The sequence below is a fragment of the Seriola dumerili genome, unplaced genomic scaffold (genome assembly GCF_002260705.1).
Source record: "Seriola dumerili isolate Sdu_G_001 unplaced genomic scaffold, Sdu_1.0 BDQW01000003.1, whole genome shotgun sequence".
NCBI classification, from domain to species: Eukaryota; Metazoa; Chordata; class Actinopteri; order Carangiformes; family Carangidae; genus Seriola; species Seriola dumerili.
In genome coordinates, this window is record NW_019174258.1 from 14,112,431 (window position 1) to 14,130,583 (window position 18,153).

The 18,153-nt window shown below is 40.0% G+C and overlaps 2 protein-coding genes across 2 annotated transcripts in view; both read right to left on the bottom strand.

Annotated features, from left to right (window-relative positions):
- dpy19l3 (dpy-19 like C-mannosyltransferase 3) overlaps positions 1 to 1,285 on the bottom strand; it is a 68,284-nt gene extending 66,999 nt beyond the window's left edge. The window contains exons 1-2 of the mRNA XM_022742417.1: positions 1,196 to 1,285; positions 437 to 566 (exon numbers count right to left, since the gene is read on the bottom strand). Of these exons, the coding sequence (XP_022598138.1) occupies positions 437 to 557 (121 nt within the window). The 5' untranslated portion in view covers positions 558 to 566; positions 1,196 to 1,285. The remainder of the gene's footprint in view (positions 1 to 436; positions 567 to 1,195) is intronic.
- Positions 1,286 to 10,752: 9,467 nt separating this feature from the next.
- The window catches only part of znf507 (zinc finger protein 507), a 28,247-nt gene continuing 20,846 nt past the window's right edge, over positions 10,753 to 18,153 (bottom strand). Inside the window, exons 6-8 of the mRNA XM_022741995.1 lie at positions 17,249 to 17,353; positions 13,908 to 14,042; positions 10,753 to 13,157 (exon numbers count right to left, since the gene is read on the bottom strand). Of these exons, the coding sequence (XP_022597716.1) occupies positions 12,680 to 13,157; positions 13,908 to 14,042; positions 17,249 to 17,353 (718 nt within the window). The 3' untranslated portion in view covers positions 10,753 to 12,679. The remainder of the gene's footprint in view (positions 13,158 to 13,907; positions 14,043 to 17,248; positions 17,354 to 18,153) is intronic.

Consider the following 18,153-nt stretch of genomic DNA (forward strand, 5'->3'; position numbering starts at 1 on the left):
TATCATATAAATAACTTTAATTTCAATAACCTAAATCTAAATCTGTGAAATGTGGAAGAAAAGCTCACAGATTTTTTATTCATTATTCCTCACATCCTCCGAGGATGCAACACATCCAAAACGTGACTGCATATGCACAGGGCACAAAAGGTGTCAGAGTGCAGGCTTTAAGCCGCAGAGTGAGTTATGTAAATGTGGCATTTCACTTAAACCCAACTACGAACATTCCTTCCCATTCTGCACCCACAGCTGGTCAGAGGTCAGGGTCAGACACAGAACATTGACCCTGGAGCTGGATCTGACCAAAGACACTGGATGGCTGCCAGCCATGCTCACCCCCCCATAAGAGGGCATTTTCTGCAGCCACTGGGCCATTCCGCTTCTGCTACCGCTGCCATGTATGAGAATCAGCTGGGTGGGAGGATGGCTCACTCACCATGCAACATCTTCTCTGGGTGATGATCGGTGCAACAGTTGGGCTGCTGGGACTGAAACTCTGCACCAAGAGGAGGGTGCTCCTTCCCCTTGCTGCCCTTCCTCTGACGCAGGGCTGTCATGTTGAAACACTGCAAACCAGACAGGGGCAGTGTGTCTGATTAGACACACAGATATGACGGAGGCACCAAGTGGAGACACACGTACACACACACATATATGTATATATCCTTAACACACAAAACAGCGTGTGCGCTGCTGCAATCTGAGCCAAAGCAAACAACGACGTGCACCACTGTTTGTTTTCCTTCACTGTCTGCAGCCTGTCGCTCAGTCAAACACTGATAGATGGGGTGGACGGGCCTGCTCACAGCGGCGTTTCCAGGTCACGCTGCTGCCATAGTAAACGTGAAACATCAGATCCCCGTCTGTCAAAACCGACAGCACCCGGATCTCCTGCAAACTACATCAATCCTACCGTATTGTAACCGGGTACATAAACATTACAGCAAATGTACAAGTCCCTCCTGAAACATCGGAGAGGACATTAACCTCAGTGGTGATGCGAATGGTGAGATACGGGATGCGATAAAGTACGATCAGATTAAACTACTATTGGGTAGCACGAATACACTACTACACCATTAATATAATCAATGTGCATTTTACATAAAGGCGCGCTCCCGTTATGGACGCCAGATTTTCCTTCTGTCTTGACGGCAACAAAGACTTGAGCCAACGATACATTAGTAAGCCTCACCCTCCTCTACAGAAGCGGCTGGTAGGATGGTCCGACAGCTCTCCTCTCTACCTCCCTCTCTTTCTCTCTCTCTTTCTCTACGCCTCTCTATCTCCCTCGCTCTTTCATTTTTCTCTCATCTTTTTTTTCCGCTCCCGTTAAAATTCATCGGTCAGCTCCTTACCGCACTGGGTTAAACCACGGAACAATACCGGAACACAGTAGAGCCCGCCTTCAAAATAAAAGCGTATGGATATCACTTTTTTGCAAAAGGCAGGAGTTGCAAGTTGTAAGACGTGTGCTGGAGGAGACAGAAGTTATGTCTCTGGACACCAGGCTCATTTCTGTGTACGATACCGGAAATAATGTGCTTAAAATAAAAAAAAGGATACTATTCTACAACCCTTTCAGTCATAATCCTGGTCTACTTTGAAAGGTAAGCCCTCATTTTACAACCATAAACGCAAAATTAGTAGAGATACTGAAAGCTAGGAGGCATAAGCATGATAGAAAGGTTTAGTTTAGTTTTATTTAGTGCCACAATCAACCTGATCAACTCTGTGCAAAGTAGGTGCCACACCAGGTATTGACAAATTTTCTGATCCACGACCCCCCCCCCCAAAAAAAGAAAAAGAAAATGCACATCTGTAGCCCAAGTCAGTTCAGTACCTAATAAATGTCTTCTTTTTTTCTTTTTTTCTTTTTTTCTTTTTTTAAATAAAACTGCACATTTTAAAGTGGCCTTTTATTGTGATCAGCCCAAAGCACACCTGGGCAATAATCATGCAGTGTAATCAGCATATTGATATGCCACACCTGTGAGGTGGATGGATTACATTGGCAAAGGAGAAATACTCACAGACACGAATTTAAACACATTTTATACAGTAAGATCTTTAATGTAAACTCATTAAAATGGGAGCAAAAACAGAAGTGTTAGAGTAGTGCTAAGTAAAAGGCTTTTGTTTCTATGTTGCAGATGGCTATCAAACATATCCATTATCTATCACTTGTCACATTCAATGTTATTTATCAACTCATGAAAAGCAGTTCATAGAGATTTCTGTTCTCATTTCCGAATTGAAGTGTAGGTATTTTATTACTTTCTGTATGTATTTTTGAAGGCGTATGGGTCATTGATGAAGGTATCCTCATGTTGAAATCAGCAGGTGGCGCTGAATTACCTTGAGGATCTGCTGTTGTTTCCCTTGCTGACTGTTTTGATCTATAGGAGGACCTTATCCTGGTTATGGAAAGACCAGTCCCCTCTACCAATCTCTTCATGTAAAACAAAACCAAAGCAGGCCACCTGGAGGAAGATCAGGCTATGGGTACAGTAGGTAGGTTACAGATGAGTTACAGGCTGCAATCCCTCCTAGAGGGAGTTTAATGTAATTCATACACTGTGTTAACATCCACACTGCGTGAAAACGAGGTCCTATAAACGAAAGTCATATGGACTCATAACGTGGTCATTTATTGGTATATTATGGCAATTGTTTGCATTGTTTGGCCAACATAGAGGTTAAACCACATGAAGAGGTGTCAGTGCAAACTGCATTTAGTTATGTGAGATTTACCAAGCTTGAAAGACTGTCACATGTTAAAAATCAATTGATTTTATTGAATCCATGAGTCTTTGTGTTTTGGGCTGTTTTTTAATTCATCTCTTGAAAGAGAAATGAGACTGTTATAATCTTTCATGCCACAAGTGTTTAATCACATGGTTTTCATTTGGCTAAAAGAACTGAGCTACACCCGCTGAACATCTCATGCATGCAATTATCCAAGCAGTTAATCATGTGGTAACAGTGCAGTGTATAAAATCATGCAGATACAGGTCAGGAGCTTCAGTTAATGATCACACCAAACAGCATAATGGAGAAAAAATTGTGATCTCAGTGACTTTGACTTTGACTGCATGATTGTTGGTGCTTGTTGTTCAGTCCCTATAGAGTTTACTTGAGAACAGGCTCACCAAAACTGGACAGTTGAAGACCGGAGATATGTTGTCTGGTCTGATGAATCTGAATTTCTGCTGAGGCACACAGATGGTAGGATCAGAATTTGGCATCAACAACAGGAATCCATGAACCCAACCTGCCATGTGTCAACGGTCCAGGCTGCTGGTGGTGCAAACTGGTTTCATGAACAAGACAGTGACTTTCAGTGAACTTCAGTGACCTCCTCAGTCTTCACACCTGAATCCAGTAGAACAGCTTTGGGGTGTGGTAGAACAGGAGATTGGCAGCATGAATGTACAACTGACAAATTATGAGATCCATCTCAACATGGAGCAGAAACTCAAAAGAAAGTTTCCGACACTTTGTGGAATCAGTGACATGAAGAACTGAGGCTGTTTAAGAGCAAAGGGATGAACTACCCAGTATTAGTATGGTGTTCCTAATAAAGTGCTCGCTGAGTGTATCACTTAAAGATGCTATTTGTACGTTTTCTCTGCCCCCAATCGTTGTTTTTTGTCAGGAGCAGTTGGTGGTGATTTTCGCTTGACAAGAGCTTCGGCCATTGTGGGGTTTGCAAGATAAGAGGTTATAGTGCGCGCCACGTCTCCAGGGCAGATAGGCAAATAGGCTACAGTGAGTCATTATCTGAAAGTGATGAGATGGACCAGGGCTACCTGGTTAGCATGCTGACTTCAGCGGAGGAAAAGATGTGATAGAGAACAAGAGATAACATTGCTGGGGGTTTTTTTCCACCTGTGAAGACAGCTGTTGGTTAGTAAAGGAATGAAGTTTGATGTTGAACTCACAACATTTCCTCTAGACTGGTAAACAGCTGTTAATGCTAACTTTAGCTGTGTAGCAATGGCAAAACTTAACAAATAGCTCCTTTAACAGAATAGCTCAATATTTTTAGAAAGTACACGTATCCACTTTATTACAGAGAATTACATGAGAAGATTGATACAACACTCATGTTTTTTTCATTCAGGATAAACTGTCAGCAGCCAGTTAGCTTATGTTAGCATAAAGCCTGGAAACAGGGAGAAACAGCTCATCTGGCTTGTTGTGGAAGATGAACAAAATCTACCTCCCAGCACCTCTGAAGCTAAATAATTAACAACCTTTGTTATGACCCAGGAGACACAAGGGATATGGGAAGCAACATGATCTCAATGTAATCAGGCCTTTTCATGCCGTTTATTGTTCAGAAGTCAGTGATCAGTGAACCAACTTAAAATTCAAAATAAAAAAAGTGCACAACCAAAGAACTGTAGCGAGCCAAATCAATGAAATAACAAAAGATTTCCTCCTAGCCTCTCCAGCACACAGCTACCTTGCTGGGGAAATAAAACTTGAATGAAACACAATGTGGCTGTTGACTCTACACTTACCTAAAACCAAACACAAAGGAGGCAGCCACCCTTTTACCTACTGCTCTGAACAAGAATCTCCTGCATGTGGAGTTAAACTGAATGTGTGAAAGAAAATAGCCTAAAAATCTGTTTCCAGTCCCTAACCTGCTAACAGTTCACAGTACTGTTAACTAATTTAACATAAACAGCAGTGTCAAGTGTACAGCAAACGAATTAACATACACAGAGACAAAAGATGGACCACATATTAATGTGCAAACTAAAATACAAAGGCTGTAACAATCTTGTTTATTTTATCCATTTAAAAACTGTAAAATCAACTCCTTGTGGTTTTAAAGTGGCTTATTAACAGGTCTATTTCCCCATCACAAAAACATGAGAGTGGTATCAATTTTTTCATGAAACTTTCAGCAAGAAAATGGATAAATTTATGTCCCAAAATGTCAAACTATTCCTTTAACATGCTGTCCAGTTAGTATGTGTATGGATTGTCTTGTCTGACTGTATGCTCACTTATCTGTTGCCCTTAGGCAGGTGGTGGGAACAGCCAGAGAAACATCAAATGAGGAAAAACCCTCATTGAAACCAGAGCCAATTTCCCCCACTGTAAGGTGATTTATTTTGGTTGTATCTGCCTTGTGAGATATCACTATTACTATTACTATTACTCCACTGATATGATATCTGACTTCTCTTCCTGCTCTTCAGTCAGTTGCTCTTTGCCAAAGATAACATTGATGTTTAAGAAATTATTCTTTTTTTTTTTTTTTTTTCTATTTCTTTCTGTGTGGGAAAAATAGTAGGCTATATGACTCCTGCTAAGATGTTTCTGAAAAATATGGTGATTTAGCTCTGAACAGCATTTGCAAACATGCATTATTGATTTATTGCTATTGACCAAACACAGCAGGTAGGTAATGCACTTTAAAAGAAACACCAATAATCCTGCTATAATATTCAAAATTACTTCCAGGTGACATGAAGTTTCCGCAACGTGTGTTCAGAATACACATGTTGGCAGGTGTCGTCCCGACTCTGCTGTGAAAAAATTTCATTGGCTAATGTAAAAATGCATCATTATCCAGCAACAAAGGCGATCTGCAGGACTCAGCAGGAGTGAGTAATAATGGAACAGATACAGAGGGATTATTTTCTTAAATATTTATTTATTATATGTGGTGCAAATTACAGCATCATAAAAGGAGGAAATTGTCATGTCTAGTGCCAGGCTGAGGAGTGTGGAAATGGTGTGCTGATACTTTCTGCTACAGAAGGAAACTGGATGATTATTTTAAGGGTTAAAAGGGTTATGAAAAATTCTTCTCTCATGGTATCTTGCAGACAGTTTTTCTTTCATGTGTTTTCCAGGTTGAGATAACCATCAGTGAGATTTCTACCTTCACCTCTGTACAATGGAGGTGAATGCAATCAGCCACAGTCCTGAAAAATGCAATCTGAAAAATTAAACAGCGTGTGTTTCTCCAGACTCTGTGTTCCTGGTTACTCGGGGCGACTCAGGGCTAATTTACTGACAGTTTTCCCCTGTGGAAACGGTTCACACTGCGGTCTGTGTATTATCCTTTAAATGTTCCTTTTTCTCTCTCTCTCTCACAAATATACACCACCATTAAAAACACAACCCAAACCACAACACAAACAAATCAATTCAGTCAATCAAAAACATTCCCAAACTTGTACTGTCTTGACAAGTGCCCTTGAGACCGCAAACAGGTCAAGTGGGAGAGCGCGCAGGGCGTTCAGACGGAAAGGACGGGGTCTATGTGCACAACATGAAAGACCTGGAGATTATCAAAGAGATTTATGAAAATAAATTGGCTGGGCTCATGTGGGAAAGAAGGATTATTGGAGAAGAAAACAGATTGTTTAATGGCCATACTCTCTAACTCTGGCCCCTTTAGCCCTTGAATCATTTCCTTGCATGCACACATACAACCAAGCTAAATCTGCCCTCTTCCCCCTCCTCCCTTCTTTCATTTCACTAAGTCTTGTCATCCAAAGCAAGGGAGTGAGACTGCAGGAAGATGGCCCATTAAAGATATCCCTCCTCTCTCCCAGTGTGCCCAATCTGACTCCCTTTAGCCGCCATGGGATCAAAAATCCTCTTCCTTTTTTCACTCACTGTAACACAAAACAAGATTCACAGAGCAAGGAAATCTGGGAATTAACCATTAAACAAGTTGAAAAGCAAACCAGCTGCAAGAGTCCCTTGAATTGATTCTGGAGTAGCTCCAGCTTCTTGCCCTGTCTTCAACCTTGTTTCTTTCTTTGCCTTATTTCATATATATTTGGCCTTGATCTCCACTTTCATGGTGGGACCTTAAAAGGTTTAGGTAGCAAACTTGATCCTTTAAAGAAATGAATAGACGGGGATGATTCTTTTTTTCCTGATTGTGCAGTCAGGGTTTCATGTAAAAGCGAAAGGGATTACAGAAACAGACATTTTTCTCTTTCAAATTGTGCATGTGTGCGTGAAGTCATGGGAGGCACTATAGGCTTGGCTTATCATTGCACTGCTGGACCTTGAGTCGCTGTATTTCATAAGAAATAATCAATAAAAAAACTACCTGAATATAAAGATGTATTTTTGCCTGAATGCAGTAGTGGATGTATACTTCAATTGATTTCTAACCATTTTTTAAGAAGGCTTATAAAAGCTCTGATTCAACTGTGTTTGAATTCTTTTCCCTGTGTATTGAAAAGTTTTAATCAGATCGTAACCTTGCAAACAGCCTTGCATAACAGTGTGATAAGGTGGCTTCTGGACCCCTAACCCTAACCCTACTTTAAAGAATTGTTGCAATAAAATGGAGGATGGGACAAAACCTATTCTCACTCCTGTGGTCATGTGTAAAGTAATAGAAGACATGTTTTACACTCTCATACCATACTAGAATGCTATAAGACAGTTTTCTAACAATATTCCATGTGAGTTGCACAGGTCTGGAGCACTTTACATATCTCATACCTTTTATCAGTTCACTTCAAGATGAGGAGCCCAGAAGAAGGCTGGAAGCAGTTTGAGTTTCCATACATTACCATTCAACCCAACCCCTCCACAACTTGTAAGGGTTAATAAAAACACACACTGTGTCTCTACCTATCTGTCTTATCTGTCTGTATGTGCTCTAAGACAAGTGAACCTCCCTCCAAGCGTGGGATATAGCAGGTGAAGAAGAAGCTGGGTTTGCATGAAAAAGAAATAGGACATGAACACATTATAAAACAGTGGCCCACTTGGCACGGACATATAAAATGGCCCTGACCCCTCGGCCTGTGACTGATAGGCTTGTTCAGTAATCCATCAATGTTTAAGATGCAAGAACAAGTTTACACTGATCTCAAAGCGGAACAATGGATGTTTCTCATTTCACAATGAGACAGAGCATAGAACTGCCTTGTGTCAATATAGAATGAGTTCATTGAGTTTTGAGGGAACTTGAGGCACAGTCTGATATTATGGCGCCATAGTTGATGCTAAGGAGGAGAAGAAATTGAAGGCCTTTTACACTGTGAACTCATTTTCACTTCTCTCATCTGGTGCTAAAAAGTATTGTACAACCACACAAGTTTTTTTTTTTTTTTTTTGCTTTTCTCTGTGGACTGAGGCTTTGATACTTTCACAGTATTAATATAGAACCTAGACCTGCTTTATAATCAAACGACACATGGACATTTACCTTTATATAATATGGGACCTTTAAAATATGTGGGTGTTAATTAAAAAATATATATTACATTCAGATTTTTCTCCAGTTTATGGTGAAATATTCACAGTACTCACAAACATGACCAAAGACAAAGTCATTTTTTTTCTCAGCCTTTATTACCAAAAATACAATGGCAAAGTAGTGACATAATACCGCCTATGATGTCCTAGAAATAAATAAACATAAAGCAAACCTCACACTGCTGTCTGAGATAATTCAATGTTGAAACTCCATTACAAAATTGAGTATGAGTGAAAATACACTGATCAGGACAGACATGTTATACGTTTCCACGTCCTTTGGTTTAAATATACTCGGCTCATTTAGCTTAAAACTTTCAGTTTCCTCAAACAGACTGGGTGTAAATAAGAACAGAACCAAAATTCAATCTAAAACTTGATTTTTTTTTTTTTTACCTCAATTGTTTGTTTTTTTTTTATTATTAAAAATAGATTTTCTCTTTAAAAAAAAAAAAAGAAAAAAAAATTGTCAGTTTTAGGTTTTGCAGTCTTCATCTACATATGTACATACTTAAAAATACATTACCAAGTGTTTGAGCTCATTACTAGCTAAAAGAGCTAGTGGTAATATATGAAAGGGCTTTTTCAGATACTTGGTTTGTTGTTTGTCGCTTCAAACAAACTAAATAAAAATAAAAATGCTAAATAAAAAAGAAAATGTAGATTTGCGTCCATGGAAAACCTACTGAGGTGATCGAGATTTTTGCTCCCACTTGAATATAACTGACTGACCATTAAAATAAGAACAGTTGGATATCTGACTGATATCTGAGTTTTGGCAGAAAGGTCAAACTTCTAGCTCCCAACAAATAAAGGCACAACTACAACAAAAGACAGTTTTTCCTATTTTAAATCACCTCATATGGCACAGATTTATGTGTCTGTAGTTGTGGTGTGAATTATAACTGAATAAGGAATTGTAGCTACAGTGAACAGGGATGGTCTGAAAGAGGTAACCACACACTTGCTTTCATGCTTGAAGTGTCTGCAGGCTGTGTTGACACACTTTTGCAATCTGTGACACCGAATGGGACACAACACTGCCCACAAAATCCCACTTGACCTACATCCATTTACCACCATGGTAACTACTTGGAACTGTTGTCATGAGCTTTCTTGGAATCAGTATAAAAGGCCGTGGTACATGACTACTAAATCTTCCAGGTCTGACTGACACTGCAGTGCTTGGTTTGCTGTAAAACTTGAACTAAAATGTATTATTTGCACAGTGTCAAGCTATTATGTTATTCCCAGTTAACACATTACTGTACAGTCATAAGTTCTGTGCGTTTAGTACCTAAATTGGGTTTTATTTTTTGTAGATTTAGCGATCATTTCTATTGATTATCATAACACTGTACCCACCAAATCTTAAGGGATTTGTTGAAAATAAGAAAAAAACTACCGGCCTAATTGTTGAGAACATGGGGTTCATTACCACAACAAAGTACAAGCGGCAAGAAACACAATTAGTCAAGTTATAATCAAACTAACAGTTGAGTGACATTATCAAAAACACTTTATTTGTACCAAAATCTAAATCCAAACATGAGCGCACCCAAAATACTGTTGAGAACTGTGCACTCACTAACTACGGTAAGTAGAGAGGGTCAGTTGAACCAGGAAGTTGGGCTGTAAACTCACGGATGTTTACAAGGGACACTTTGGTTTCCCTTCCTAAGAAGTTTGTGTAACTGTGCTTGAAGGTGAGGCTATAATTGTTTTCTATGCTATTGCAACATGAAGGAAGCTAGTGAGCCATGCTGCACAAATAATCACAACAAGAGATTTTAGATTTGACACCATAAAGGCCTGTGACTGTGTTTAATGGAAAAGCCTTACAGTAATGTTAGTATGTTGCACATTTGAGGCAGTGAGAGCTCAGCATTTTTTTTTTTTTTTTTTTTTTTGTGAAAACCTTACTCCGACATTAACCAGGTGAGTACAGTGTTACTGGCCCATAGAAATGATCGTCACAAGTATGGAAATAAAATCCAGGTTTAACCAAATTTATCCTTTAACGCAGTGTTCATTTATGGAACTGAATAATTACGAGCTGTCAGACTAATGGAAGATCCCATATAATAGAAATGAGAAGCGTGGGGTGAGGTGTGTCTGTGGTCGGTCCAGGCTTTTATTCTCACTGCTCATTTAAATGCATGCCGTGTTAATCCGATGGGAGGGACACTGAAGCCCCAGTTTTTTTCTTTTTTTTTTTTTTCAGAAATGTCACCGTCCTCCTTAATTCTGCCACGTAGAATTGTAAATTAAAAGCCAGACAATAATTATCTGCTATGATAATGAGAATTCCAGCCCAGGTAGCAGGTCTTTGAGATAGAGATTTAATTTAGTTTTACTCACAATGCAACACACACACACACACACATACACACACATACACACACATACACACATGTACACACACGTGCAGAGAGACACACACACACACACACACGCACGCGCACGCACGCACGCACGCACACACGCACGCAAACACAATTGCGAGTTGTTATGTAAGGCGGGGGGGCATGAATTATGGATATTCCATTTTATCTTAATTTCCTGTTTCTGTCTGTGTGGTTGTAAGGGAGGGATGGCATACTGATGAATTAACGTAACATAGTGACGTCTGATGGGTTGAAATCTGAGACTGGGGTTTAAAAGAATAAACCTTATCTTCAATCTGATTTAATTTTCTGTTAATTTTGGATGTTTTGATGTGATTCTGATGGGTTCTTGTAGCAGAAACACAAACGTTCTCCTGTATAAGGCTCTGTGGTCTTCAACATGAAAGCCTCGGCCATTTTTCTTATTTGTGTCCTGAACAAATGGCACAGTTAGTTTAACGTGATTTAACATTAAAGTGCCAGATATATTTTGGTTGTCGTAAAAAGCTTCTGGGCGACAAGTTCAAATGTTTTCCTTTGAGAAAAAGCCATTTGTTGCCATTCATTGTGTATGAAAATGAGACAATCAATCACAGTTAACATGAAACCTTCATTGATCGACTTGTCTGTTTTATCGTTGTTACACTGAGCCAGCGCTGCAGTTATTATATTACACTCCTGGACTCTGCCAAGAAACCTCAAAAACATGTCACCTTCCAAACTTTTATTTTAACATCCACGTCTTCTTATTTCAGGCATGTATTTCAGCTGGGACAGCAGTCATTTCAAGTTGTGTTTGACACTAGAAAGTTTGTATTTTAAAAATGCTGACAAAAAGAAAAGTAATAATAATTATAAAAATGTTATTATATACAACATAAATTCCATGGGCTATAAAAAAAAAAGACTATACCTTCAATGACAACTATCAAAGTGTGCCTAGCACCACAATCACATGTGAAAACAGGTGTGTCTGATTCAATACAACATATTCCTGCTCTCAAATATCCAGGCACCTTACAATTAAAACAACAACAGCCCTACCTACGCTAACTTCCCTTTTAATCATTCCTTTTGTCAGTCAAAACCAAAGACCTCTGTCTCCAGAAGACCACTCATCAAAGACCGAGTTCTGCTTTCTCTAGTCGACTTCCACACCTCCTCTGAGAACTATCACTTTCTCTCGCTACTTTATAATCCAACAAGTAAAAATTACAGTCACTCATACAAACAAAAACAAAAAAGATGCAAATAACGATAAACATTTGCCTCTCTTAACTGGCATAACGGAGACTAACATGCATAAAAACTTGATAAATATTAAATCATATTCAAGCTGTGATACATGCCTCGAGGCATTGGTGAGTTTGCACATGTACCTCCTTAACAAGGCTAGAGCCTCAACGGTGTCGAATTAAATACGTTAAATATTACAGTAGCAATAAAAGAGCTGCCTTATAGTCAATATATGAATTAGACTGGAAAATGTGTGAATATTTTTTCTACTGAGGGATTGTGTGGTTTTGTGAGGTATGAACTTGTCCCTGTAGAGTGAAAAATCTAACTTGGGTTTGAGCTCGGGCTTGTCCCTTGAAGTCAACACTGCTTCCCTACAGACACACTTTGTGTCTCCAATGTCAAATTATTTGATACAAATATTAAACAGCTTATAACATTGTTTTATGTTTTTTTTTTTTGTTTTTTTTTAACATTCCTTTCAAAGGATATGCCACTCAGAAAATCATTTCATCATTTTTCTTGACACCTGTTCAAGGTGTCTGCATCGGACAGTAGTTGTCACAGCCTTACAGTTGTAACTCTCCGACACCATGGCCGACCTAACCACAGAGCGTGCTGACAAATGACAGGAGAGTTAGCTACTATTGTAAAGTAGATGTCAAATGGCCACAACTTGATTTCCACCAGAACCACTTTGAGGTAAAGAAACACAATGAAATACTTCTGTGGGCAGCAGATCGCTGTAAGAGCACAGGGTCAGTGTTAAGATATAGAGAGGGAGGGGAGGGGAGGTCTCACTCTGCAGTTTGGAGGCTTGCTTGTACTTCTGGTTGCTGCTGCTGCTGCTGCTCCTTGTTGAGGATGATGCTGATGATGTCTCCCTCATGCTCCTTCATGTGCTCCATCAGCCGCTCCTTACTGGTGGACTCGAAGCCACAGATGCAGCAACAGAACAAGAGCACACAGTATTCCATGCTGGTGCCCGGGACAGGGGCCTGGCATGTGCGCGGCTGGCTCTGGGACTGAGGGTTGAGCTGTGCGGGGTCCTTCCCCTGGGGGCTCGCTGATTCACCGGGCCACTGTGAAGGGTCTGTGGTGGGTGCGGGAAGAACAGCTGAGCTGTCCGCAGCCAGGTCAACTGCAGTTGTTGTTGTCGTCAGTGTAGGCGTTGGCATTGGCTCCATGGGGCCCTTCACTTTTTCCTTTGAGGGCTGGGCCACTGCAGGGCGTTCTGCCACCGACTCCAGCACTGCGGACAACTTCTGAGGAGCTCTGAGGGGAATAAAGGATCAGGATCATTTGTGGTATAATAGATGAATAAAGTTACTTGAGGAACATAATGATGAATAATGAATAATCACATGTACAAGTTCAATCTTGGCAATTAGCTGAATCTCACATTTTGTGTGTAATAGCCAGCTAGTGTTTTATCACTGGTATTAAATTAGCTTCAGAGTTAACACATAGAAGATACAGTTGATAGAGAGAAACACAGACATTTGCACATTCACACAAACCTCAGTGTATCAATGCAATAAATATAGAAAGCTACTTTTGAAAGAGGCTTTAGGAAAAATAAACAATAAACCAGTGACATCATAATCAACTAACCACATCCATGGTATGTGCATAACATATCTGCCTTGTTGTTATTTGCCCAAAGTCACATACACTATTCAAAGTTTTTCTCACAATCATTTACAATACATTTCTTTAAGTGGATTTTTTGCTATTACAATTGAAGAGCAGAGCTGCAGCTTCCTAATGTGGTTGTTTTCTAGAAACACTGCTTTAGAAATTTTTACACCTATAGGCGACACTGGTTTGTATCTCGTACCTGTTGTTTCCTTCACATTGCTTTGTTTAAAAGGTCGGTCTTCACATACCTTCTTTTTTTTTTATTGTATAAAGGTATTTCAATCAGAATGAATGTGGCCACACTGCCAGTGGATATACAGTAGATATGTACAAATACAGAAACTCCAAGTGCAGATACCACTGTACTTGAGTTTATGTGTTTACCGGTTGCTCTGGGAGATGGCCTCGTTAATTGCTTTGTTAACTTGCTCGTAGTTGTAGTTCTGGTCTCCTGCGTGCTTCCACATGTGGGATTTGAGTGACGGAGGATGACTGCACACGTATCCGCACAGAGAGCACCTGGAAGAGAGATGAAAATAAAATTGAAATAAAAAAGGAGGGGTGATGAGCATAGGAATGAGAGCGGATCAAGTCCTAGTTGATTTAATATGCGTACTGAGGTTCTACTAATCCTTCTTCTACTTTCTATCAAGAGGAATCATCCTGACTCAACACTCCACAGGGGATACTAAGCTTGAGAGACAGAGACAAAGAGTGCAGGGCAGAAATAGGATTTACAGCTCGCTGGTGAAGTCATTTGTCAAAATTAAAAGAATTATGGGTCATTTCTTTATCAACGACCCAATTGCTTGAAGCAGCAAATATCATTTAGGCTAAAGAACGAGCACATTTGCTATGACAGCTGACTGGGCAAGGTCTTGTGAGAACAGGTTCAAACGGTGGTGCGGTATGTTTGCAAAGAAGATCAACCACAGGACCGTGTGACAGTCGATATGTGATTTTAGCAGGAATTCAAAACCTACACTACTAATAAACCCAAGTGTTGATGGTGGTGATCTATCAGGGAAGCAGTCTGTATATGCAGCCTGTGTATTTTACATGAGTGCAGGGATCAGAAAGTATAAAGGAGTTACAACAGCGACGGATACACGAGTCATGCTTTGGGTATTTTAGCAGTTCATTAAAAAGTGAGTGAGGTGTAGCATCCACGCAGAAGCTATCTCCTTATCTCTTAATATTACAGTACAAAATCCCTCTTCATTCTGTTTCTACCTCATCAGCATTTGTCAGGACAACTGTATTCTGGGCCAATAGTGGTCATAATCAATAAAGTGCAGCCTGACTGGCCGTCAGTCACCAGAATATGATTCTCTCCACATGGGTAGTCCATATGTATAAAGCCAGTGTCAACACAGACCAAATCTGAACTAAAAGGTGATAATGCATCACTTTTTTTCTTGGCCTGGACCAAATGAACAGGACTGCAGGTGTGAAAGAGACCAGGATGTATCACCCTCTGTTGCTTCGATTTCCACCATTCTTTTAAAAATCTGTCTGACTCACAATACTGTTTGTCGCAATGACGCCAGTCAATCTATCCATCTGTGTGATACAGAACGAGTCCCCCAACTTCATGAAAGTGCAGGACTAAATAACGTGAGAGCCCCTTTAATGGACAAATGTGTCTGTCCCACTTGTACTGTATGGAATCGTGTATCCCAGCATTGCAGGTACTGCTGACTGTGACACACAGCTAGGGATGGGTTACGAGCCCCGGTATTGAACAGGCCCCGGGGCTACATTATTCAAGACCGCTGTATCAATAAGCGGTTCCGCTATCGTTTTTGTTTCTCTCCGCTAGATAAACGTTATTTTGCACATTTATTTCACCAACTCCGTCAAATATCCTTCTATGTATGTATATTTTCGCTATTCTCACAGAAGTAGAGAGATCTCTCACTATCAGTAAGAGTAGCAGTACCATTAAAATCTTAACGATACCCATCCCTACACACAGCACAGGTATTCAGTAAAGTGGCAATCAGCAATCAGTGCCATGCTCAGGGCTGAGGATATTTAACATTTTACAAAGGACTGAGTGTTCACTCTCATTCTCTTTCTCCACCCACCAACCACTAACGTTGCAATCAGACGCCCATTTCTCAAGTCTCCAGCCTACTGGGACCACGATAGCGCACACATCAGGTCACTAATACAGTGGCAAGAAAGAGTGAGTGACCCCTTTGGAGTTATCTGAATTCATATACAAATTTGTCTTAAAATGGGATCCAATCTTCATCTCTATTTTAACTACTAACACACAAATCATTGTACTGTTCTTGTCCACATTGAAAACACCAATCAAACATTCACAGTGTAGGTTGGAAAAGTTTTTAAAAAAAAAAGCCCCAGGCTAATGGCATCAAAAAAACCTAATTGGAGTCAGGTGGTGGTAAACCTGGAGTCCAACCAATGAAAAACAAGATTGGAGAGCTGTGAGTTAGAGCTGTTTTGACTGAAAATCTGATTCAAAAGAAGCATTTGCTGATATGAACCATGCCTTTCAAAAAGAGAGTTCTCTGAAGATGTATGATCAAGAACTGTTAGTTCATCAATACACACAGAGACAAATTGTCTGTAAATGAAGTAATTTAGTTCTGTGTCTATTATCCATAGAAGTGGGAGCCCAGTTAAGAAGATTTAAGCCCCCCCCCCGAACGACCTACAACAGAATGACTTCAAACAAAGAAAATCCAGAGTGGCCCAGTCAGAGCCCAGAACTGAACCCAGTAGAGACGCTGTGAAATGACCTGAAGAGAGCCGCTCACACCGGACATCCTGAGAATATGTCAGAACATGCATGTCTGATCACCAGCTTTCTGGAAGAGCTCGTTTGAGGCTAATGCTGCAAAGGAGGTTCGACCAGTTATTAAATCCAAGGTTCGCTTACTTTTTCCACCAGGGGCCGGTTTCACAAAGATAGACTTTGACTGTGGCTTAGATAGAACAAATTGTCAGACTTCAGATAGATGTCTAAATTCATCCATTGCACGAAGCAATTTAGTTCTTGACTATCTTAAGCCGGACTGTGGAACAATGAATTCTGGGTAAATTAAGACTAAGAAAAAAAAAAAAAAAAAGGGCAAACCGAGGAGCCGCATCCAACCACTCAGCTCAGTCTATCCCAGCAGAAAATGTGTGTCTACTGTTTTTTTGTTGTTGTTGGGTGCTACTGGTTAGCGTAGGTGTCATCGATTGTTGGTAACATGGTAACATTGGTCTTAGGCCTGAGTTAGCCTAGGGGTAAGGTGTCTAATGTTTTGGCTTAAAATGAGTCAGTCTTTACTTTTGTCAAACGGTCTGACTTGTATTAGACTAACATATGAGCAAGATTAATACTGGTCTAACGCTACAGAGCAGTCTGAAATAACTGTGAAACCGGCCCCAGCACTGCGAATGTTTAATGGCTGTTTCCAATAAAGACACGGAAAATTATTGATTGAAAATTGTTTGTGTGTTATTAGCTTCAGCACATTGTATTTTTCTGGACTTTTGACTTATATGAACATCAGCTGATATTTTATGCCACATTAAGGCAGAAAAACCAGGTGATTCCAAAGCGCTCACAAACTTTTTCATGCCACTGTAGAGTCAGACTCAAATGGACTCAGATAACCCCAGCAGCTCTTCATTCTCACCTCGGAGGGTCACTGGTCATTCTTATCATCTCTCTCTGTAGTGAGTGTGTGTTTGATGTTTCTCACCTGTACTGCTCCAGCAGCTGCACAGCTTGGTGCTCCTGAGGGTGCCTCCTCATGTGGCTCTTTAAACTGTTCATGTTGGTGGTGGCAAAATCACAGCTACAACACCTGGAAAATGGAAAAAAAGCAGAGACAAGAGATGAGAGAACATGGAGATAGAGCAGCAGCTATTTTAACAAGCTGCCTTTTGAGGCCATCATGAAGCTTCTTTACACTTGTAGCCTGGAGGGAGATAAGGGATTTACAACACAACAGAGAGGAAACTGCTGCTTTAAGAATAAGAATAAATCGTAATGTTTTCTACTTTGTTGCACTTTGCTGGGGTTGGAAGATGAAACTGGATTCTTAGTTGCTTGGAGGCGAATACAAGGTCTGTAAACAGAGGCTACACTCAACTCACGGCCATTTGCACAGCATTTAAATTAAATAAAACGCAAAACAAAGAATTGCACCCTTATAATGTGACGCTTACTGGGGCTAGAATATTAAAAAGACAGATCTGACCAACTGAAGATAAGAAGAAAAAAAAAAGAAAAGTGTAATTGTTCATATTCATTTTATTTAAACGAAATATAATTATGCATTACTTTTTAAAATAGAAAACACAAATGTTTTAGTTTTATTACCTTTTCATGAATTCAATTTTTATGCATGTTGATCAGCCTGCTTGTGCTGAATGTTTTATTGCTTCTACAACAACAATACGAGGACTGACACAACTCTGACAACATTGTCCTGTGGACCAGGAGAGAACAAATTGATATTATAACACGTACTTTTATGTGTCTGTGGTGTGGTAGGTGGAAAATAAAATGGGCTTGCCTGAAGGAAACTCAAGCAAGAGATGTGGAGAGTATCAACAGCAAGGCACAGAAGCAGCGTATTTGGCTGTTACTGTTTTGAGCAGT